The sequence below is a fragment of the Microcaecilia unicolor genome, chromosome 9 (genome assembly GCF_901765095.1).
Source record: "Microcaecilia unicolor chromosome 9, aMicUni1.1, whole genome shotgun sequence".
NCBI classification, from domain to species: domain Eukaryota; kingdom Metazoa; phylum Chordata; class Amphibia; order Gymnophiona; family Siphonopidae; genus Microcaecilia; species Microcaecilia unicolor.
In genome coordinates this window covers 31897603-31920950 of record NC_044039.1, presented here as the reverse complement: position 1 = coordinate 31920950, position 23348 = coordinate 31897603, and the positions used below count along the sequence as shown (strand labels likewise).

The following is a 23348-nucleotide window of genomic DNA, read 5'->3' as shown; positions in this document are numbered from 1 at the left end:
TAAACTATGTGAGAAGTTAACATAGAGTTCTGAACAATTATTCCCAAAAGACATCAAGGTCAGTGTATGGGCATGGATAGCATACTGCAGTTAGCATGGAATACATACCACACATTGTGGACTATAGCCTATAAATATTATTGCAGATGAGGGATTTCCCCTGAATTTTTGTTTCTTTGTAAATTGTGGCAGATTGCTCGACAAAGTTCGCTTTGGAATTAATGTTAAAAGTTTAATAAATAAATAAATAAATAAATAAATAAATGCTCCCAGGTACACATCTCACCTTTGCTCCCTTATCTTGTCCCCTGAGCCCTCCAAAGCCTACTACCTCCCCCCCCCCCACACTGTACATCACTACGATAGCCCTTATGGGTGAAGGGGGCACCTATATGTGGGTACACTAGGGTTTTGGTGTCTTGGGGAGCGGCCACAGTTTCCACCACAAGTGTGGCAGATATAGGGAGATAGAGACCTGACTCCCCCACTCCATAGTGCACTGCACCAACCACTGCACTACTCCAGGGACCTGCATGCTGCTCTAATAGACCTGACTTTAACATCTGAGGCTGTTATATTTTATTTTTTTTGTTACATTTGTACCCCGCGCTTTCCCACTCATGGCAGGCTCAATGCGGCTTACATGGGGCAATGGAGGGTTAAGTGACTTGCCCAGAGTCACAAGGAGCTGCCTGTGCCTGAAGTGGGAATCAAACTCAGTTCCTCAGTTCCCCAGGACCAAAGTCCACCACCAAAGTCCACCACCCTAACCACTAGGCCACTCCTCCACTAGCAACATTCCATGTAGAAGCCTGCCCTTGCAGCCGCGCAGGCTTCTGTTTCTGTGAGTCTGACGTCCTGCACATACGTGCAGGACGTCAGACTCACAGAAACAGAAGCCTGCGTGGCTGCAAGGGCAGGCTTCTACATGAAATGTTGCTAGTGGAATAGCAACATTAACATTCCATGTAGAATCTCCAATAGTAGCAACATTCCATGTAGAATCTCCAATAGTATCTATTTTATTTTTGTTACATTTGTACCCTGCGCTTTCCCACTCATGGCAGGCTCAATGCGGCTTACATGGGGCAATGGAGGGTTAAGTGACTTGCCCAGAGTCACAAGGAGCTGCCTGTGCCTGAAGTGGGAATCGAACTCAGTTCCTCAGGACCAAAGTCCACCACCCTAACCACTAGGCCACTCCTATGGTAAGCCATATTTTTATTCACATTTTTGGAGGTGGGAGGGGGTCAGTGACCACTGGGGGTGGGGGGTCACCCCTGATTCCCTCCAGTGATCATCTGGTCATTTAGGGCACCTTTTTCTGCCTTATTCATTCTAAAAACCGGTGTAGCTCAAAATGTCTTAGTCTTAAAACACCCACATCTCACCCTTAACATGCCCCTGACACGCCTCCTTGAGATTTGGATGCAATGCAGAAGAACAGCATAGAAAAACGTCGCTGACAATAGGTTTCAAAAATACTGATTTGGACATTTTTGTGAGAAAACCGTACAAATGCTGCTTTATGCCACTTTTTAGATGTTTTTCTCTTTCAAAATGAGCCCCATTGTCACTTGAGGAAGTGCTAAGTAAACCTGGGCTAACTGTATAACAGAAGGTGCTAAGTGATTATCAGAGCAATTCTTTCTCTGTACATTTATAAAATGGAATCCAATTAGGGCAATCAGGTCATTCTTATACATGCCTTTCACTGGGGATTGTCAGTTTACATCTTTACAAATTATTGTTTGTAAATTTGTAAATGAAAAAAACAATACAGCAAAATCTGTAACAGGTGTTTGTAGATGGATGACACCGTCGTCTCTCAAAGATTCAGACTTTTCCAGAGTTTTCTAGGAATTTCTTGTAAATCTTTCTGGGCGTGCACTGTGGTTCTTGCGGAATGGCACAGTTTAGTTCTAGAGCTAAGAAAGCTCAGCCCCAAAAGGGAGGAGAAAGAGTGAAGGCACATGTGAATAACAATTCCTCTGTCTTCAGACAGCACTCCTTACAGGTAAGCACTATTGCTTTCTGTGCAAAGTGAATCATCTGTCATACAGATGGGAACTCACAAACTACAGTTTATCTGACAAAGGGGCCCTTTTACTAAAGCTTAGTGTACATAAGCACTGCCACGCTGGGAAAAGACCAAAGGTCCATCAAGCCCAGCACTCCGTCTCTGACAGCGGCCAATCCAGGCCCCAAGAACCTGGCAAAACCCCCAAATTTAATAACGACCAATGGACTTTTCCTTCAGGAATCTGTCCAGACCCCTTTTAAACTCAGCAAGGCCAGCTGCCGTCACTACCTTCTCCGGTAATGAGTTCCAGAGTCTAACCACACGCTGAGTAAAGAAAAACTTTCTCCAATTTGTTGTACCACATTCTAATTTCATCTTGTGCCCCCTGGTTCTATTATTGTTAGAAAGCGTAAACAAACGCTTCACATCTGTCTGCTCTACCCCACTCATTATTTTGTACACCTCTATCATATCACCCCTCAGCCACCTTTTCTCCAGGCTAAAGAGTCCTAGCCTTCTTAACCTCTCCTCATAAGGTAGTCGTCCCATCCCTTTTATCATTTTCGTCGCCCTTTTCTGCACCTTCTCCAATTCCTTTATATCTTTTTTGAGATGAGGCGACCAGAAATGAACACAATACTCCAGGTGCACCATGGAGCGATATAACGGCATTATAACATCCTCATGCTTGTTTTCCATCCCTTTTCTAATAATACTCAACATTCTGTTCGCCTTCTTAGCTGCCGCAGCACATTGAGCGGAAGATTTCAACGTCCTATCCACGATGACTCCCAGATCCCTTTCTGGGTCCGTAACTCTTAAAGTGGAACCTTGCATGACATAGCTGTAATTCGGCTTCCTCTTTCCCACGTGCATCACTTTGCACTTGTCAACGTTGAACTTCATCTGCCATTTGGACGCCCAATCCCCCAGTCTCACAAGGTCCTCTTGTAATCTTTCACACTCCTCCCGCGACGAGACGACCCTGGATAACTTTGTGTCATCTGCAAATTTAATTACCTCACTAGTTACTCCCATCTCGAGGTCATTTATAAATATGTTAAAAAGCAGCGGTCCCAGCACAGACCCCTGAGGGACCCCACTAACTACCCTTCTCCATCGAGAATAATGACCATTCAACCCTACTCTCTGCTTCCTATCTTTTAACCAGCTCTTAATCCATAATAATACACTGCCTCCGATCCCATGACTCTCCAGTTTCCTTTGGAGTCTTTCATGAGGCACTTTGTCAAACGCCTTCTGAAAATCCTATTTTATCCCTATGGGCCATGTGGCATTTAGTGCTAATGTTCGTTAGTGTTTATGTTTATTACCGCTCAATCATAAATGGAGCAAAATGAAGGATTCTCAGTAGCGTACTGAGGGCGGGGTGGTGGGGGCTCTCTGCCCAGGGTGCACACCGCTGGAGGGGTGCAGAAAGCAGCCACGCAGCTGTCAGCTCCGCTGGTTCCCTGCTCCCTCTGGCCCGGAACAGGTTACTTCCTGTTCTGGGTCAGAGGGAACAGGGAACCTGCGGAACCGACAGCCGTGCAGCTGCGGCGGGGGGGGGGGGGGGGGGGGGAGGGGAGATGGACGCCACTGCACCTGGGGGGGGGTACGCAGTGGCGATCCGCCAGGGTGGCAGCCGACCAAGGATCGCCACTGAGGATACTTATACTGTGCAAGCTAATCAAATACTAGAATCCTTCCTTCTATCAACAGTGTATTGTAATCTTTTATAGACTGAAGGAAAAGCCTCACGTATCATGAAGTAACTGAACTTCGCAGTTACACTGTCATACACTTATGGAGTACTCACTCGCATCGGCATAAAAACCTCTAGTATTTCAAAATTTATTCACTTTATGCTGAACCTTAATCACTCTTAATTGGAGTTAAATGAAATGTTCAAGCTCTTTAAACTTATCTTTGCAGTCATACAGTCTGATGCTATCCACGGCCAACTGTGGCCAGAGTTTCGGGTCCTGCTTCAGGGTCTGTGGTCACGCGACTGTCATGCTAGATCAGCCCAGGTGAGTGGGAATATACCTTTCCTCCAGCAGGGGACACAAAACAAATTACCGCCCAATACCAGGAAAGGAGCTAAGCGGTTTACAATAAAATTGTAAAAGTTAAATAAAACAAAAATTAAAATACAAAAGAACTCCATTTTCAGATCGGACAGTGTAAGACCAGTCATACAAGACCAAGCTTGCAAATCATACATACAGTGAGCCTTAAAGCTGTGTGACAAGCACTGAATGTGACAGAAAGATGAGGAGAAAAATAATCAAAGGCTTGCTGAAAATAATAGGTTTTCAAGAGAGCTTTAAACCTTTTGCCCGGTAGACAGTTCCAGAGTGAGGAAGCCAAGTAAGAAAATGCGGAGCTTCTGGTAATCTCATAATTAATATGCCTCGGGTTGGGAATAACCAACCTATGTGAGTCAAAAATAGTAATTAGTTCTTAAATTGTAAATCATTGTGCCATTTGGAGAGGCTGGTTATAGGGACTCCCTGTATTTCTGCAGAAATGTTTTCACCTAGTAAAGGGCCACCAAAACAGACATCATGTTATGAGAATCAGGTATTTAACAATCAGACTTACTATTTGTAAGTACAATTAAAAAAAATGTTAAATGCTCTCAGGTTTCAACCTAATTAATGTGTTTTAAAAATTGTAGTTATAAATAGTAAGACTGAATGTGAAGCACCTGATTCTCATAACATGATGTCTGTTTTGGTAGCCCTTTATCATCATCACTGTGGTATATTACAAAACTGCACTTGCCTTTTTAATTACTATTTTAGAGAGAGAGAGAGAGAGAGAGAGAGAGAGAGATTGAATAATGAGGGAAGGGCTTCCTCCTTACGGTCAGTGGAAAAAAAATCTGTTGCTTCAGGCTGCTTGCTATGTGAACATTCCATTATTGCTGCCAAGTATTACATATTAAGGGCATTTGCTTTGAACTTTGTTTTAATTCGTTTATCCAGTCCTTACATGCATATCATTTTGCTTTTTAAACCCAAAGGTGAATCCCAAGGGTGGTTGCACAATTAGATATAAACTGTGTCGTTTCTGACTTTACTTGTTGTGGACTGTTAAATGCTTACACAAATTAATGTTAAAGTCTGCTTTTTATAAAAAGAAAAAAAGATGATAGTTTGAAAATATTAATAATAATATTATGCTGAAGATTATGTTGCGGCTGCCAATTATGATTGATGGTGGTTATGCTGATGTTGCTGCTGATTACAATATCAATATTCATATTGACTGTATTAATATTCATATTGGGCTACTTTTTGGACTGGAAAAGTTTTCACCATCTGCCACCTCTGCACTGGCAGGGATCTCCCTCCCCCCAGGGCCTCTGGATAAGTTCATCACTACTACTACTACTACTTAACATTTCTAGAGCGCTACTAGGCTTGTCTTGGGGTATTACACTTAGGTTCTTCAAAAAATTAATGCTGGTTATGCCAGTTCTGACCTGTAATATTAGCAGCAAATGAGATGTCTAGTATTTATGTGCTGGAAAAGCAACAATCTCCATTTCTACTGCGCTAGGTCACACCCTATTCTCATGCCGTCTACTTCACCCCTGTTCTGCCTCCTCCTGATATGACTGCAACTTGTCCAGCCTCTCTTGCTGGTCAAATTTTGGTTCTCTCTCTTTCCCTTATTCAGCTTTCTAAACAGCTTCAGTCATAAGAGCCTTTTCGAAATCATCGGGAGTGTTGAATCCAATAAAAATTACCTCTCCCTGACCCTGGCCACAGCCAAGGAGTTTGTTCAATATTAGGGGTGCTGCTCCTCCTCAAGCACCAACACAGCTGGCTCCTATGACGTCAGCTCGTACCAGTCCATAAGAGCCAACTTTTCAAAATTATTGGGGGTGCTAAGCCCAATAAAAATAACCCCTCCCTGGACACATACAAGGAATTTTCTCAATATTGGGGGTGCTCAAGCACCCACAGAGTCGGCTCCAATGCGTACCACAACATTGTCCCTTGACCCAAGTTACACCTTAGGACAGCAGCAAAAGCATTTTGGAACGAGCAAGTGAGCGGCTGTTCAGCTCCTTCCCACGTCTATGACGGGACCAGATCCCTGTTTGATTGACCTAGAATAAGCGACAGACATGTTGACAACTGTAAGAAAAACCGATAACTTCAAAAAGTGCACCGGACAAATGTCCCTGCGCTGCCACACCCACTACTGACTCAGCAAAAGTGGCTTGTGTTGAGGTTGGGACTGGAGAGTGCGAGCGAGACGCTGACTCCGCCCATCCTCTTGTGCAGCGAGAGATTGGTCAGGCTCAAAAGATTAGTCAGGCCTATTCTAGGAGAAGAGCTCCACCTCCCGATGCCTGATTGGTGTTTTCGAACAGAGCTGCCTGCGGGGACCAATGAAAAGCTGGATGAGGGCTGGCGGCGCCCCTTCTGAAATGTACTGATCTGGGGTGCTGTTGAATGGATTTTCTGCAGCTGAATAAACAGATCAGGGGTAACAAAGTTGCTCTGTTGTGTGAGTATCTGTAATTCTCCGGGGATGTATGTTTATCCGTGTGAGAGCACCACGGTTGTTGCTGTGTATTTTTTCTTGGGAGGAAAGAGTGCTTTGGTTGGGGCGACTGATATACTTTGGTGTTTTTTCCTTTTGAGAAAATGCCAGAAACGTGTGGTTGAAAAGCAGTTCGTGAGGAAATGACCTCCATCAGCTACGCCGCGGCCACACGCGACACTGTATGGTGTGTGGTTACAGTGTTGACTCCGCCCTAACCTTGGGTTTTAGGTTGCTTGTATTTGTGTAAAGGAGTCAGATTTCAGTTTTTACACTGAGCGTACAACAGGCTTCTAGACTACAAATATTGTTATGCGTTACTTTATAACTTTTTTCTTCAAATATGTATACTTGGAACCCGATGAAGGGTAAAAGTCACACTTGCCAACTTACTAGTTTGAAACAGGAGCTTACAAAATGGAAAGCATATTTCAAATGCATGTTAAAATGGAAACTGGCCATGCAAACTCATTAGCCTATTTTGTTGTATAAAGCCTGTCAAATCAGGAGTGACTGGAAAATAGAATTGAAGTGTGATGAAGCATCAAGAAAAACCCAAGCCGTATAAAACTGGAATAAGTGAACTTCTGCTGTTTATACATTAGCAGAATTAGTAGATTGCACAAAACGTCAGCATTTCTGTTGCACCTTTTGTCAGGTCAGTGCCCTCTGCTCTAGGCTTTTTCTTCAAAACCTGGTTGTGCTGACTTCGAACTTACACATGTATCAGTCTTCTTTGTATGAACTGTTGCTGGTTTGGAGCAGCATACTGCTTTAGTTTCACTTGAATCTGCTATGTCACATTCGACTTTATTAAAGCTTCATTTATGTAATTGCTATTTGTTGTGCCAGTGTCACCTCTTGAGAATTCTTAGTAGCTTAATGCTGTGATGTTCAATAGCGCTGTGCTTTGGCAGTGAGAAACTTGGAGATACCTAAACACCTAACTATATCACACATTCAGTAAAACTGTGACTATGAGTAAGACAGATCATCTTTTGCTATGGCTGTGCCCTAGTGCTTTTCAGAAGCTAGAAAGTGAACCAATAGTGCTTGCCCAGAAGTGATGTAGTAGGTGATCTGAAATTTTAGCCCAGCTTGGCTTTGCTGTACTATCCTCCTTGTGCCAGACTTATTACAATGAATCTTTTTCATAGTGAAAAAGGTGCCATTTACTCTCCTCAGCAGTGGGTTTTTCTAGCAAAAAAGATGCCGGTACTCAAATGCTAGTCCACCCTTAAGGAGTGGGGGTGATCACTGAGGGACCCACCCCACAATAGCCAGACCCCCTGCAACCAGTCACAGAATCTATGACAAGGCAGAATTGGTGTGTAGAGCCTGAGCTCTTTCATTAAAACTTGGGAACCATGGGTCAATTTTAGCAGACAATGGAAAAGGTGCTGGTACTCAGTACCCCCTCAAAAAAAGCTCTGCTCATCAGACACCTCGGTGCAGTTGGGCTCTTTTTGTTCTTCTGCACACATTAAAATGGGTGTTACTAGGAAAACAGTTTTGTCTACCACACTCCCCTCTCCCAGTCAAGAGGTAGCTTGAAGATGTCAATATCGAAACTCAAATTCGTGCCAGAGATTGTGGTAAAAGCAGTTAGCTTAGCAGGGTTTTAAAAATTTGGATAATTTACTAAAGTCCATAAACCATGAAGATGGACTTGGGAAAATCCATGTCTTATTTCTAGGGTAAGCAGCATAATGTCTGTGTTACTGTTCTGGGATCTTGCCTGGTACCTGTGACCTGGATTGGCCACTGTTGGAAACAGGATACTGTTGCCATACTGGGCTTGATGGTCTGTCCCAGTATGGCAACACTTACGTTCTTATAAATTAGCCCACTGAGTCTGCTCGCAGTTCTCCATTTTTTTTTCTTGTTGTCCTTTCTTTGGAGTAATTTACCACCTCACCTCAGGTCTGAACTGGCCTTCCCCAAATTAAAAGGCCCTTTTGAAAACTCATTACTTTGCATTGGCTTTTTGGACCTCTGCAAAATGTCCTTGAGCTTTGATGGTACTGAACTGTTTCAATGGTCAGGGTATGGATTATGGTTTGTTTTCCTTTGTCTTATGGTATGACTAGTCTGTCTTTTGTTACCTGGTGTTGCTTTTCAAATTTTATAATTATTTTGTTAGCTGCTATGGCCTGTGTGCAGTAATAGTGGGAAATCAAGTGTTTTAATAAACATAAACATATCATGACGTGTGACATCTATTAGGGAGTGCTATGATCTTAAGGCTGTATTAGTTCATCTGACTGAATCAATGGTGGAAAAAAAAGTGTGTGGATTAAGAATACACATGAAAAGGAGTTCAAGTTGATATGCAAAATAATCAACCGTGTAGGCTGTGAGTTGTGATAACTTTAAATGAACAAAAAAAAATGGTAGTAAATGAATTTGAACATTCCTGAGATGTCATTTGGAGAAGAGGCCTACAAGGTCTGTAAAAATACCAAAATACTCAACAGAAAATTTTGATTTGAAGGTATCTGCAGCCACTACTGAGAGAGCAAAAAAAGTAAAAGTTAAAATATGATAAAACAGCTAAAGAAATGAGGAAGTAAGTAACAAAAATGAGTTTTTAATTTTTTTTTAGAAGTAACCAGAATTCCAAGGTAGCTGCTGAAGGTCCTCTGGAGTATTGGTGTTCTGAGTGATGGCTACTCTTATTCTTGAGATTGTTCCGTTACTGGACCCATAGACTTAATGGAGCAGCAATGAGTTAAATCAAGATCCAAACTGTGGTAAGACAAATTTTATTCTGCATTGTGTAATCTTGCTTACCAGTTGAGAACTCCATTTTTTTTCTTTTCATTGTAACCAAAAACTGTAAATAAAGTATTGTCTACATTGCTAAATATATCAGTTTAACTTAACAACAACAATATATCACAATGTTCCAGGGAAATTTTGTACAACAGAATGGGAAATTCCTCTTTGTAAGAGTAATTTTATAAGAGGTTGGTTAGATTGGGAGGTCAGTCTATATATAGTGATACCTCGGTTTTCGTTGGTAATCCGTCCGAAAACAATCGGCGAAATCCAAAACCAACGAAAACTGAGGCAATAATTTTGAAAAGTGTTTTATAGGGTTTTCTTTTTCACCTTTCACTTTGGACGTCTCATACCAGCAACCAGCTCCTACCCTAACTGCTTTCTCCAACCAAGGATCTTACCCTGGCCTCCTTCCAGGTCTTGATTGAGAGGGAGCCGTGTGGATCTGAAGATAACCCCTCTTCCCCCCCCACCCCCAAGAAAGCAACAAGTCGCACGAGCGGTGGCTGTAAGAGACCAGATGAGTCCCAGATCGCCTCGCTCCGTTTCCAGCCTGAGCAGTGCAGAGAAGCTGTCGAGAGTTGATTGATCTGAGAGGCTGAAGTTTGTGCAGAGGAAGGCAAGTTCATCCACAGGGGGAGAGATGTAAAGGCAGGAAGCGTTGTACTGTTGTGTGCTACAGAAGTAGAGGTTAGGCGAGAAAAAGAGAAGGGTTTTCCCTGTCTTCAGAGCACAAGTACAGTATGCACGCCAACGAAATCCGAGGCAACCGATGAAAACTGAGACAAATTTTTTGAAAAAAAAAACCCGACGAAAATTAAAAATGACGATAACCGACGTCAACGAAAACAGAGGTTTTACTGTATATCTTTGTTAAATTGCCCTACAGAAACTGTTGAAATCATGGCTAAAATGAAGTCACTGACATTTATACCTGCTCAGAAAAAATCCACCCCCAAACACACCTATACCCTAGTCACCATAAAAGTAGGTATGTACATTTTATATATGTACACTGGCATGTAAATGTGAAAAAGCATATATAAAATGACCACATCTGTCTTTGGATAATTAAGCTGCGATATAGAACTTGTACAATAAAATCTTTTAAAATTCTTCAGTTCTCCCAGGAGTGCTTTAAAAATGATCCATAAGATTGGCCTCTCCACCCAGCTTAGAACTCACCTCTACAAGCTCTTCCCCCATCAACCTAGTTTCAGCTCACTTTCTGCCCAAATTCAACCCATGAGGTTGCTCAGATTTTTTTCTCCATTCTGCACTAGCTCTATTCCTCTTTCCTTTGGGCGCAGTTTGTCTTGCTCTCCCTTCTCCAGGTATGATTTGTAAAGCATCTTCTTACCTGTATAACCAGCACTGGACATTAGGGGTCTTCTGGCTATATATAGCCAAGAATGCATTTCCATTACATAGCTTCCAGAACCTGTGGCTAGTTGTCCATCAACCAGCAGGTGGAGATAGAGAACTGAAAACTGTGTTGAGACATTTTTCTTGGCATCTATCTCCAGTAGGTAAAGGGATACTCTTTTCGGCCTCTGGTTCTGAGTGATTTGCTCCTGGTCCAGTTGGTCAACTGGTCCCCATTTGAGCTTTGCGAGTGGCTTGAGTCTGTGGAGTCATATCTGGAGGTCTTCAGATCCCTTTCTCTGGTGTCCCGTGAATTTACGTCTTCCCACCCTTTTTTTTTTTTTCCCCTGTGGAGCTCTCCTTTTCCAGCACAACCTTTGCTTGAAAGTGTGGGACAGAGCATGTCAGTTGTTGCAAGGTGCTTCAGTTTCTCACCCGCTGCCTCTCCAGCGCCTAAGAGATCTTGTTTAGACCTCCAGGAGTGGGCAGATAGCATAATCTCTCCTCTCTCCTTATCTGATGTTGCCTTGGTTCCTTCAACGATGGCTCCTCTAAATAGACCATTAGAGGAGGGAGATGATCTGAAAGTACTTGGGTCGTTTCATAAAGAGGAGCTCAGTACTTTTATTTCTGAGGCACTTGTGGTGCTTTCCATTGAAGAGCTTTCTGCTTCAGTGTCAGGAGTTCCCTCTTTGCCAATCATTTAGGGGGCTTAAGAGGTCCTTCTAAGGCCTTCACAATGCATCCAAACATCCAGAACCTGGTTACAGCAGTATGGGTGTCACTGGACACAGGGCTGGGATGGGAAGTCATGGCTTGCCTCTACCTGTTTAGTTTTGGAGGAGAAAGATAAATTACAACTTCCCAGGGTGGGCGCCTTGGTTATGGCAGTGACTAAGAAGACCACTTTTCTGGTGGAAGGGGGCATTGCTCTAATAGGTTACAGCATAGGAAGCTAGAAGACTCACCAAACAAGCCTTTGAAGTGGCCTCTTTGGGCCTTCAAAGTGACATTGTGCAGCTTATTCATGGCAAGAGCATGCTTGAAGTGGCATCAGTAGTCTGCAACACAAGATGTGTGCCATAATACCCAGCTGAAAGTGAGGTTGTGGCCTACTTTGTGGATGCTGTTTATGACACGTTATGGCCCACAGTATGTCTTTGCCTGTCATGGCACATTGGCAACTCTGGTTGTGGTATTGGGTAGCGGATGCACCATTGGTCATGTCTAGTTAAACTGCCTTTTCAGGGTAAGTGGCTATTTGTAGAAGATCTCAGTAACTTGGTGAAAGAACTGGGGGAAACTAAGCCACAGCAGTTCCCAGAGGATAAGCAGAAAGCCTCTAGTCATCATCTTCAAGGGGTTCTCAATCTCAATTTTGACAGCAGATGACCGGCCTGGTTGTCAGCAATATGGTCAGAAGTCCAGCTTTCAGGTATGACAATCTTCCTTTCATGTGTCCTTCTCTATCAGCTAGAGTGCCCAGTGCCTCCAGAACTTTGCAATGATGTGAGGCTGGTCCACTCTCCATTAGGAGGATGTCTTCAAGTGTTTCAGGAGGAGTGGGCCAAAATCATGTCAGACATGGGCTCTGGATGTTCGTACAGACGGTTACAAGTTGGAGTTCTCCCATCCAGTCGTTCCTCTTTTCTTGCAGTCTCCTTGTCGAAAGGGAACCAAGGCTATCCAGCTTCAGGCCACTGTAGATTCCTTGATGGCACTCCAGGCTATTGTTCTGGTTCCCAAGGAGAAAGAAGGAAGGCACTTTTCATCCAGCCGTAGATTTCAACGGTCTAAACCGCTAACTCCAAGTGTCCCGCTTTGGCATGGAGACACTAAGAGCAGTCATAGCCTCTATTTAAGTAGGAGACTTTCTCATGTCCCTCGAACTCAAGGAGGCATACACTCATATACCCATATGGTTGCAGCAGGTTTCTATGTTTTGCAGGGCTTTGGTCGTCCCATGGCTCCAAGAATGTTCACCAGGATTATGGTGGTGGAAGCCATCCTTTGGTCCCAGGGAATCGGAGTTCACCCATATTTCGTCAACTGGCTCATTTATGTGTCGTCTTATTCGGACAGTGTGGCGGCGATGGACCAAGTTGCCCACCTTCTGCAGTTGTTTTGGTTGGATGATCAATTTCGAGAAGAGCAGACTATCTCCTTCGCAAATGCTGGAGTATCTGGGTGTTCTATTTGACATAGCAAGGGAGAAGGATCTTCCTCATGAAGAGCAGGCAGTCGAAGCTGGTTAAACACATTTGTCTTTTCCTCAGTCAAGGCAGGCCCAGGGTCTGAGACTATATGCAGGGACTAGGGTAAATGACGGTAATGGAAATAGTGCCACGGGCAAGGATTCACGCGGCCATTACAGGAAGCTCTTCTCAGCAGCTGGTCTCTGGTGTCACAAATGTATGGCCTTCATCTTCCGTGGATGCTGGTTGCCAGACACAATGTGCATTGATGGTTGTCGCCCAGGAATTTGACAAAGTAACTGGTCAAATATTGATTTCTACCTTTCTTGGTGCTTCCTGCATATCTCTTGATCTCTACAAGGTGTCCAGAGATGAGGTCAACACATGTTTGCTTGTCTGGTTAGTGTTAACAAGTGTTTAAGGTTGTTGTGTTGTTCTGAGTTTCTCCTTTATTGCTTGTCTGCATAAATACTGAGGAGCTGGACTGGATGCCAAGAGATGTCTCGGCTCAGTTTTCAGTTCTCTATGTCCACCTGCTGGTTGATGGACACAAGTATCCACAGGTTCTGGAATAGTGGGAAGGACTGATGGAAAGAGAATTCTCAACCTTGCCTCTTTTTACCTGTGCAGCTGATGCCACCCATTCTATTCTGGCCACACAGGTCTCTGGTATCGACTGATTCCTAGCCAAATACTGCACCCTTAGGAATTATGCACTACACAATTGTTGAGTATCGGAAGAACTCGTTAGATATTCTCAAACCTGTTGTGTGGACCACTATTCTATCTAAGCTGTATGGGATTCCTCGAACTGCATTGCTGTTAGAGGGGGTGGGTGGGTTTGCTTCAATATTGTGTTTTCATTTGCTAGGGCCAGGTAAGTTACCTGGAGTCCTGCAGAACTTTCCTGTCCCTCACTATTGAAAATGTGATAGTGGAACCAGCATCTCCCCATTGGCAAAATTGTAGATAGAGGACTCCCACTCACCTTAACGGGGAAGTGGTGGGGACCCCACATCCAGCTGGGTTTTCAGGAGATCCACAGTGAACATGAAGGAAATAGATTGGCAGGTAACCTTGTGCACTGTGTTCTCATTATTCAAAGCAATCGCTGCCAAAGAATGGAGTGGAGGAGTGGTCTAGTGGTTAGGGTGGTGGACTCTGGTCCTGGGGAACTGAGGACCTGAGTTCGATTCCCACTTCAGGCACAGGCAGCTCCTTGTGACTCTGGTCAAGTCACTTAACCCTCCATTGCCCCATGTAAGCCGCATTGAGCCTGCCATGAGTGGGAAAGCGCGGGGTACAAATGTAACAAAAATAAAATAGATACTATTGGAGATTCTACATGGAATGTTGCTACTATTGGAGATTCTACATGGAATGTTGCTATTCCACTAGCAACATTCCATGTAGAAGTCTGCGCGGCCACATTGGTGATCTGCAAGGGCCAACTTCTACATGGAACGTTGCTAGTGGAATAGCAACATTCCATGTAGAATCTCAAATAGTAGCAACAGTGGAGGAGTGGCCTGGTGGTTAGGGTGGTGGACTTTGGTCCTGGGGAACTGAGGAACTGAGTTTGATTCCCACTTCAGGCACAGGCAGCTCCTTGTGACTCTGGGCAAGTCACTTAACCCTCCATTGCCCCATGTAAGCCGCATTGAGCCTGCCATGAGTGGGGAAAGCGCGGGGTACAAATGTAACTTAAAAAAAAAAAAAAAACAAAAAAAACAAAACTGGGGCAGGCACAAATGTTGACATGATTAAAATGTTTGTGTTACTTTTTAATGTGTTAATTGCCTTAATTGATGTGGTGAATCAACAGCTCTATTATATACAGGTAATGTCTTTGTTCCTGCTGTACTCTCAATATAACCTTTTTGTACAGGGGCAATAGAAGGTTAAAGGGCTCCTTTACAAAGCTGCACTAGTGATTCTGACGCATCAAATGCGGCAAAGCCTTTAGCAATTGCATTGGCTCTGTTACATCTGCCGTGCTGGCATTGCTAGCGCAGCCTTGTGAAAGAAGCCTTAAGTGACTTGTTCACCTCATGTTGCTCGAAATTGCAGTTTAGTGAAGCAAGGGTCCTTTTTTTGTTTTTGTGCATATTGATCAGGCACCGCAGTAGTGTGTTATAGCATTTCAATTGTGTTCATCATGTCTTAAGTATTAGAACAAAATAAAGGTGGACAGAGAATGAGATGGGCAATGCTGAGATTCTAGGGTTCGTTTTTTTTTTTTTTTTTTTTTTCAGGATCTTCAAATGAGAGGGGAATGTTCAGAAGGGGACTATCAAGTTGTTGGGGTTTTTTTTTTAAATTTTTTTTTTTCTTGATAAGGATAATGACAGTTTCTTTGAGCTTTAACTGAGTCATTGCATATTTTAAGATACTGCACTGTGTGGATATGACCCTTCTGAGGATGTCATAAATAAGCCAGTATACATGTATATTGAGGCAAAGATGCATTTACTACATCCAGTCGAAATGTGGTTGGAAATGTAAATGGTGCACACTTTGGGTTTTGGGTTTCAGGAATTGAGATGTACTTGAAATAAATGGAGGGGAACCTTACTTGCATTAGTACTTTTGTAGCCAGGTGAGCTTGGGAGGAACATAAGCAGTTGAAGGTTTTTCTCCCCTAGCTCTATGAAAGTTATGTTTTATATTGAGGTTATAGGATAACTGTGAAGAAACAGTGCATTTTAAGCCTGTAAAATGTATTGGATACTTTCCTTCTTTAAATATGTCCAGTTGAGTTTTTTTCTCCTATTTGGCCAGTAGGTGGTGTTTCTTTGCTGTAAAGCTGTTACAGGGAACTGAATGTTCTTTTTCTATAACACAAGCTGGAAGCAAGCAGTGGTATACTTTTGTTGACTGTGCTCTGATTGGTCCAGGAGCTCATTTCCTTTAAAGTGTGCTGGTTTTGCCTCCAGTCTTAGCCTGGGAGAAAAGAGAGACATCTCTTTGCTGAGGCTCTATGAACAGTTATATATCCTGATCTTCCCAGGTACTTTCTAGGAAGTAAGCAAATGTTTAGTTGGTGTTATAATTGATCTGTATTTCAATTACCTGTTATTGTTTGCTAATTGCACTATTTTGTTCCACTGTTCAATTTTTAAAGACGGCAAACAATCTTTAGTTTACTGCCTCTCTGTCTAGACTGATAAAGAATCCTGGTGATTTGTGTGTTGGGTCTGTGAGTGCTTTCGGGGATCTGTGGGGCCACTGGGAGTATAGCCTCCAATAACCTAGAAATCACTGGGGATAATTTGGTAGCAGGAGACTCACCCAGAGGCAGTTGTGACCCAGTCGGTGGGAGGAGGGTGCTAGTGTAGAGCAGAAGCGGCAGGTGCAGGAGGACCTGAGCTGTGCTGGGGATAGACCCTCGAAGTGGTTGTGGGGTAACCCCAGGTGGATGGCTAGGCGTTTTGTGACAATAATGTTCAATTATTTCTGACAGCTCTTTTTTGGCACTGGCCACTTAAGTTTCTAGAGCACTTTCCTAGATTCCTTCAAAAGTATCTCTCTGCCACAAAGTTCTCTTTTTTTTTAATCAAATTGGAAACTTGTGTGACGTGAAAGAGCAAGATTTGAAGCTGCTATTGTAGAATTGATTTTTTAAAATCTTTTGTGAAAAGTTCATTATTTCTTCAGCAAAACAGAAATGTCACATATTCCTCCAAGACACAGAGGCTAAACATTCTTGTAATAGCCACTTTGTGAATATTTTGTATTGTCAGTAGTTTGTTCGCTCCTTGGAAATCAGACCTCCTTTTGTCCTTCAGTTGGCAGCTGCTGTTGCTAAAGCTTGTTTAATTATGTCAGACTGCTGGTTACAATGAGAGCAACTTGTCTACTGGACCTTTTTGCCCGTTTTTTCTTTCCTGAATAGTTCAGTGTAGCTTCTTACTACAAGTCTGTTTGGCCGCCTCCTGGCACAAAGGGCTCCTTGTACTTCCCACTAGTGGATTTAGAGGGAGTGGATTTTCCTGAAATATAAGTCAGAATAGTCATGTTTCACAAGAGCAAAGCTTGGGCGCTGACCACCTAGAAATGTGCACCCCAACCTCTGCCGCCAGAGAAGGGAAAAGGGCTTTGTGCTTATGTGAGATGTAATGGGAACGCAAACAAATTGATATAAGAAAAGAAGGGATTGTATCGTATCTGAAGATTACATTATAATATCAAGTGTTTAAGGTAAGCCTGTTATAGTTGCAAGCTATACTAGATGTGTTACAGTCCGAGAAAAGGTACCAAGTCTTCATAGCTGCTTCATTTAGAAATGAGTCCTAAAACCGTATTGGTGGGCTATTTTAACCTAAAATATGCTCTTACTAAAATTCCAGTATCTCTGGTGTATGATAGAAAGATGAGGTTTGCTGCATATGAATCTTCATGAACTCAACGTTTTGGTAGACGGTGTAGCCACATTGCGCCTGCTCATGTGGATAAATGTGGGGTAGAAATGTACTAAAATAAATAAATAAATTCAATTTCTAAGACTTGGTACCTTTTCTTGGAGTTTGACATGTGTACACACAGATTATAAATAAAAGAAAAATTGTCATCTTATTAGTGTTCTGCTTAATTTGATATAGTTTGAAAAATAGTACCAGAATCGTACATTTGACTTTTTTTTTTTTTTTTTTTTTTTAATATTATGATCTTTCCGTATTTTAAAGTTCATATGTTGAGAAGTTGTGGTATTCATATGGTTGCCAATCTGTTATAAAAGATTGTATTTGAATATGTGTGTGTGTATGTATATCCTATATAATAAAACTCACCTCCAACGTTCTAATGCTTGGGACCGTGGCTCCCTCAGCAGGTGGTCTACTAGGCAGCATCGAACTCAATGACGTCAACAAACACAGCTGAACGCAGGAACTGGCTGCTGGCACGTGCAAAAAAAAAAAGAAAAAAAAAGGCACCAGACCCACAGTAACAAAAAAAAAAAAAAAACCCAAAAGGGTGAAGAGAGAGCCTCCGGGCAACTCAGCAGGGGCCCTCGACCACACTGCAAGTTGCAGGAAGCTGAATCGCCCTCCAGTCCTGCACTAACCAAAAAAAAAAAAAAAAGTGAACACACAGGCTCCGGGCACCTCAGCAAGCAGCAGGAAGCTGAACAGCCCTCTGGACCCGCACTAACAAAACAAAAACAAAGGTGAAGACACAGCCTCCAGTGTATCAGCAGGGGTCGACTAGAAGGCAAGCTGCTTGAAGCCTAGCAGACGGACCAACTTTCCTAACAGCAGGTACACTTATGGGAGAGAAAGGGCAGGAAAAAAAAAGAGCACAATCAGGAGATTAAAAAAAAAAAAGAAAAGGAACTGAAAAACCAGGGGGGGGGGGAACTACCCTGCACCTCAGACAGAAGGAAGGGGTCATACACACACACACAACACACAGTCTTTCACTCTTTGTGTGACACACACTCTCAAACACACACACTCTCTGTCTGACACACACACATGTTCTCTCTCACATGCAGGGAGGGGGGGAGGAAAAGAGAGGGGCCTGGAACTTCAAGGGGAGACAGACAAAAACACATGGAGAGGGGGGAGAGAACAGAATGAGAGGGAAACGGGAGAGGACAAATGTTACACATGTATGGATGGAGGGCATGGACAAAAGAGCACAATCGCAGGATTAAAACAAGGAAAAGTTACTGAAAATACAAACACATGGGGGGGAGGGGACGACCCTGCAACACGGACAGAAGGAAGGGGTCATGCACACACACAAATACACACACACACAGAGACAGACACACTCACACACACACACACACACACACACTCACACTCAGACTCACTTCTCGCCCCTGTGGTCCCAGAACGTCAAACACAAAAGGTGGGGGTAACTGCACATCTGACAGAATGAGGGGGTCATGCACACACGCAGACACATACTCTGGCACACTGTAGCTCTGTGTCACACACACACACACACACACACACACACACACACACACACTCTTTTCCACTCTCTGTGTCTCACTGTGACACACACTCAAACACACACACTTTACTAACAACTCTACAGATACCAAAAAAAAAAAAAAAAAACAAACCATTGCTAGCGCCCGTTTCCTTACAAACAGAAACGGGCCTTTTTTACTAGTATATATATATATATATGTATGTGTGTATATAGATCTATATATATATATATATATATATATATAATTAGTTTTCTGGTCAAAAGCGTTTCCTTGGCATCCTTAATCTGATATTTTGGTAAGATGGACTTTTAATGCAGTAATATTTTGAGATCTGTGTTTACTTTGTCGGGATAGATCTGGCTCTTTGCTTTATTTGTGTGGGTGGGAGGTGGAGTATGCACACTGGACAGCATACATATGTTTCCCCTCACACCTTTGTGGGGGGGGGGGGGGGGGATAAATTTTGAAAGGAGCTGTATTTGCTAGTAAACACCTGGAAATTCCTTTCAAAATTGCTCTACTGCATGCAGTAGGTGGACTCGGTCCTTCTGCCAGGGCAGGAGAGTCTTGAACTGAATATTCGCAATTGCTGATAGGCTGACAATATGGCAAAGAGGTGGCTATGGAATGTCTAAAGAACGGGCTGATTTGTGTTCCTCATTACTCCACCTCTGCCATAGACTGAGGAAGTGAGAAGTTGAACAAATAGGGGAAATGAGGTCGAAATTAAAAGTGAGTGTGTAGTAAAAGTTTGCTTCCAAGGGAGGATGGAAGGCAGAGAAGTACTATAATGCTCTGAACCAAAATGGAGACTTGTTCCTTGCAGGTGGAAGGAGTAAGCAGACCAACAAGGAAAAGGGGGCCTTGGACTCAGAGCCTGAGACTGGGGCACAATGCATGTCACTAAGAGCACCAAAGCAAGAATTTACCAGGATTCCAGTGACTGGAGGGAAAGGGTCTCCTGCAGGGGCTGACCTGTGAAAGCACAGATTATTAGGACCCTCAGGCAGTGACAGACACCCTAATAAACATGCTGAAAGTACAAGTTTGCAAACATGGGCAGAACAATAGTTCTCCTTGATTATTTTGTAATGAGTTGTTCCATGGAGCCTTAAACATGAAGAGGAACTATTGGGATCTGTTGTCCTTGAAGTAGAGAGATCAGGTTTAAATGTCACATCAGACAAATTTGAATAGTTCCTTGGAAGGATTGAGTAGTAATGGTGTTTGTTTGACTTTGAACCACCTGGTCTAAGTTAAATAGAACCTTGCTAAATAAAAGTATAGTTTAGTTGGAAACACAGGAATTTGGGGGGTACAACGTGTTCCCCCAAATTCTAAATAGTGCGACTTAAATTGTGCGTGCAAATCTGGTCATGTTCTGGATTTGCGCATGCAACTTAATTGGCTTAAGCCAATTATCGCCAATAATTGCCACTTATCAGCCAATTATTGACACTAATTGGCTTTAATTAGAATTTATGTGCACAACTGTCTAAGCATGTTCTGTAAAGTGATGTATATAAATACTAAGATGTGGATCTGAAAAAGGGGTGTGTCCATGGGCAGCTCATGGGTGTTCCTTGAATTTATGAACAGTTATAGAATATGCCCATTCCCCGCGTAAGTTAAGCGTGGGCATTTTACACCAGCTTTTTATTGGCGTAAATAGCTCTGAGTAAATATTGTTGCAGAAAACAGGTGTTGGACGTATTCTATAAACTACACCTAAATTTAGGTGTTTATAGAATACTATTAAAAAATGCCTGTTTCTGAAAGAAATGAAACAGTCGCTAGCAAGGTTGTCCTCTAATGGCAATTATGTTTTTAAGGGAAATGTTAGGAGTGAGGTATGTGTGAGTGAGAGTGTAGTGTGTGTCCTGTGTGTACCAATTATGCTCTCTCCCCTTCATTCATCCATATGCAGTAAACGACCTCTGTGCAGCATCTCTCCCCGCCCACTCCATCGCTCAACCTTTGGAAAAAGCCATCTCAGGAAAGATCTTCTCTTTTCAGTAGTGACTATTTGTTGCTTATGTTGGTGTGTTCATCATATAAAAATATGTAATTTTTTTTTTCAGGAAAGAAGTTGATTTGACTTCAGTTCACTATGCAGCATGCTGTTCAGGTACTCTATTGTAAAAGTCACAGTTATGCCTAATATCATGGTTCATATGACCTGCATAGTCTTTTTGGCCTCATTCCAACTTAACGATTTGGAATCTTTTAGCTATTCAAGCCCCAATACTTATCTGGTGCTTAAAATAGTGCCAAGAAGTTCTGGATTCCTATGGCTGTTCTCACAGGATGTTGTCAGTCAAATCTTGAAAATTGATTTGACTTTCAGGAATTTCACAATAAATATGCATGAGGTTTGCATGCATTGCTGCCATAGTATGCAGCTATATACCACACACATTCTTTGGAATCCTGAAAATCAGGCTAGTTGGCATCCCTTAAGCATCAGATTTGGGGATCTCGCTGTTCTTAGGAAGGTCTATTACTTGATCATAAATTTATGTGATTCACAAAAATTGGGTAAAGTAGTAGTTTATAAAATATCAATTAAAATAAAGAGAACAAGCCATGGTTTAGAATTTCTGCAAGAATCTTCACCGTGATTGACAGCACTGTATATTCTATTATACTCAGCTGTCAGCATCATGGGTTTACACTGAGGGAAAGTAATCGGCAGCTTTTTCACTTTATTTTGGACTTGTTTCAGCTTCCTCAGCAATGATCTTGTCGCATGTCTATGTACAAACCAGAGGCAGAGCTAACTGCCCCATCCATTACATCCTTCATTGGGTGCAGCACCCAAATTTCTGCCTAATGGAACATCAGAAGCCAGGGAGGTAGAATCTTCAGTGAGGGCTAAAGAGTTAGAAGATGCATTCACTAGCCAAGGGCCTGATTCCTAAGCTTTTCTCTATACACACAATGGGAATGATGCCTTGTACTTAGGCCTTGTAACTTGTATGGCATATTTTTATTTATAACATCTTCTGTTCCACTTTGACTGAAACGGTTAATAGCAATTATATTGGAGCAACACTACCAGCAAAACAGTACATCAAAAACGCATAAACCCAACCAACCATTAGGAGAGAGCTAATTCACCAACCCAGAGGAACCATTCCTTGACCCTAAGTTCTGAAAATAGGAAGCCCTTCACCTTTTTCCTGAAGCACCTCACAAACCCTCCTTTTACAAAGCCGCACAAAGATAGACAAAGCCCATTCAAAGTTAATGGGTTGTGTTGGCATTACTGCACTGGCAGCCTCTAGCATGGCTTTGTACACGGGAGAAAGGGAGCTTATTCTAGAATGGTTGTCTTATAAGAATCACCAGTAAACACCCTTGTCTATATTGCAACTCTCTAGTAAGTAGATGGCCATTGCAAGTGATCTTTAAATATGATGGTTTGTTAGGTCTTAAGACCCCAAATCCTAAAACCAGACGTTTTGAACTTTAACCATTAGAAGCCACTGTTATTTGGCTAACTGTAGGCATGTTCTGGCCCACCTATTAATACCCATTATCACCCATGCTGCAAGCTTGAAATTTCAAGGCCTTCACGTGGAGGCCAACATAAATGCTATTGCAGTAACCTTTAACTCTGATGACCAATGCATGCTAACCAAAGGAAGGGCTGAATGGCCCAAAAAGTCTCAACTGACTTACTTAGTGCAATTTACAAAATGCATTCTTAAATACAGCAGAGATCTGTGGTTTAAGAGACTGCCAGAGATTAACTTAACTTCCTTCCCCCCCAGATTTCTCGCATTACCATCATTTATAGATCTCTCGTCTGCCAGTCCACCTGTCCCATACAGAGAGCTTTAGTTTTCTGAACATTGATAATTTCTGCACTGTCTTTCAACCAGGTCACTACCTCCGTGTAGCAATGTTCCAGAGTCTCTGATTTTGTGTGCCAGAGATACCGTCACTTGCACGTTTTTAGCATAAAGATGGCATCAAAATTTAGAAGCACACATTGACTAAGTGGTTTCAAAGAACTATTACGCATTTGAGAGGGTAGGGATGGGGGAACACTTCAGTTCTTAGGTCAGTGGTTCCCAAACCTGGTCCCGGAGGCACCTCAGCGAGTCAGGTTTTTAGGATATCTTCAATGAATCGAGAGATTTGCATTCAGTGGTGGCAGTGTATGCAAATTTCTTTCATGAATATTCATTGCTACTTCAATTTCTTTATCTTATATGAATTACTACTCACCTAACAAACCACATTTTTATTTGAACACCCTACCCTTCACATCCACTCTTCACATCATTTCCATACCCTATACCCATACACCACTCATTCCATCTACTTTAGTCACATAACCAAGCATGAAGTTTTTTCTTAGATCCGGAATATATACAGCATATCTCATAAACATAATTCAGATGTCAGGATCAGTAGAGGATGCCCAATGTACTCAAACCATGGACATCCTCTAAATAAT

General features: G+C 42.6%; 1 protein-coding gene across 1 annotated transcript in view; it reads left to right on the top strand.

Moving 5' to 3' along the window:
- The first annotated feature begins 6478 nt into the window (after nucleotides 1-6478).
- The window catches only part of GAS2L3 (growth arrest specific 2 like 3), a 54669-nt gene continuing 37799 nt past the window's right edge, over nucleotides 6479-23348 (top strand). The window contains exons 1-3 of the mRNA XM_030214653.1: nucleotides 6479-6553; nucleotides 9195-9342; nucleotides 20962-21008. Of these exons, the coding sequence (XP_030070513.1) occupies nucleotides 20991-21008 (18 nt within the window). The 5' untranslated portion in view covers nucleotides 6479-6553; nucleotides 9195-9342; nucleotides 20962-20990. The remainder of the gene's footprint in view (nucleotides 6554-9194; nucleotides 9343-20961; nucleotides 21009-23348) is intronic.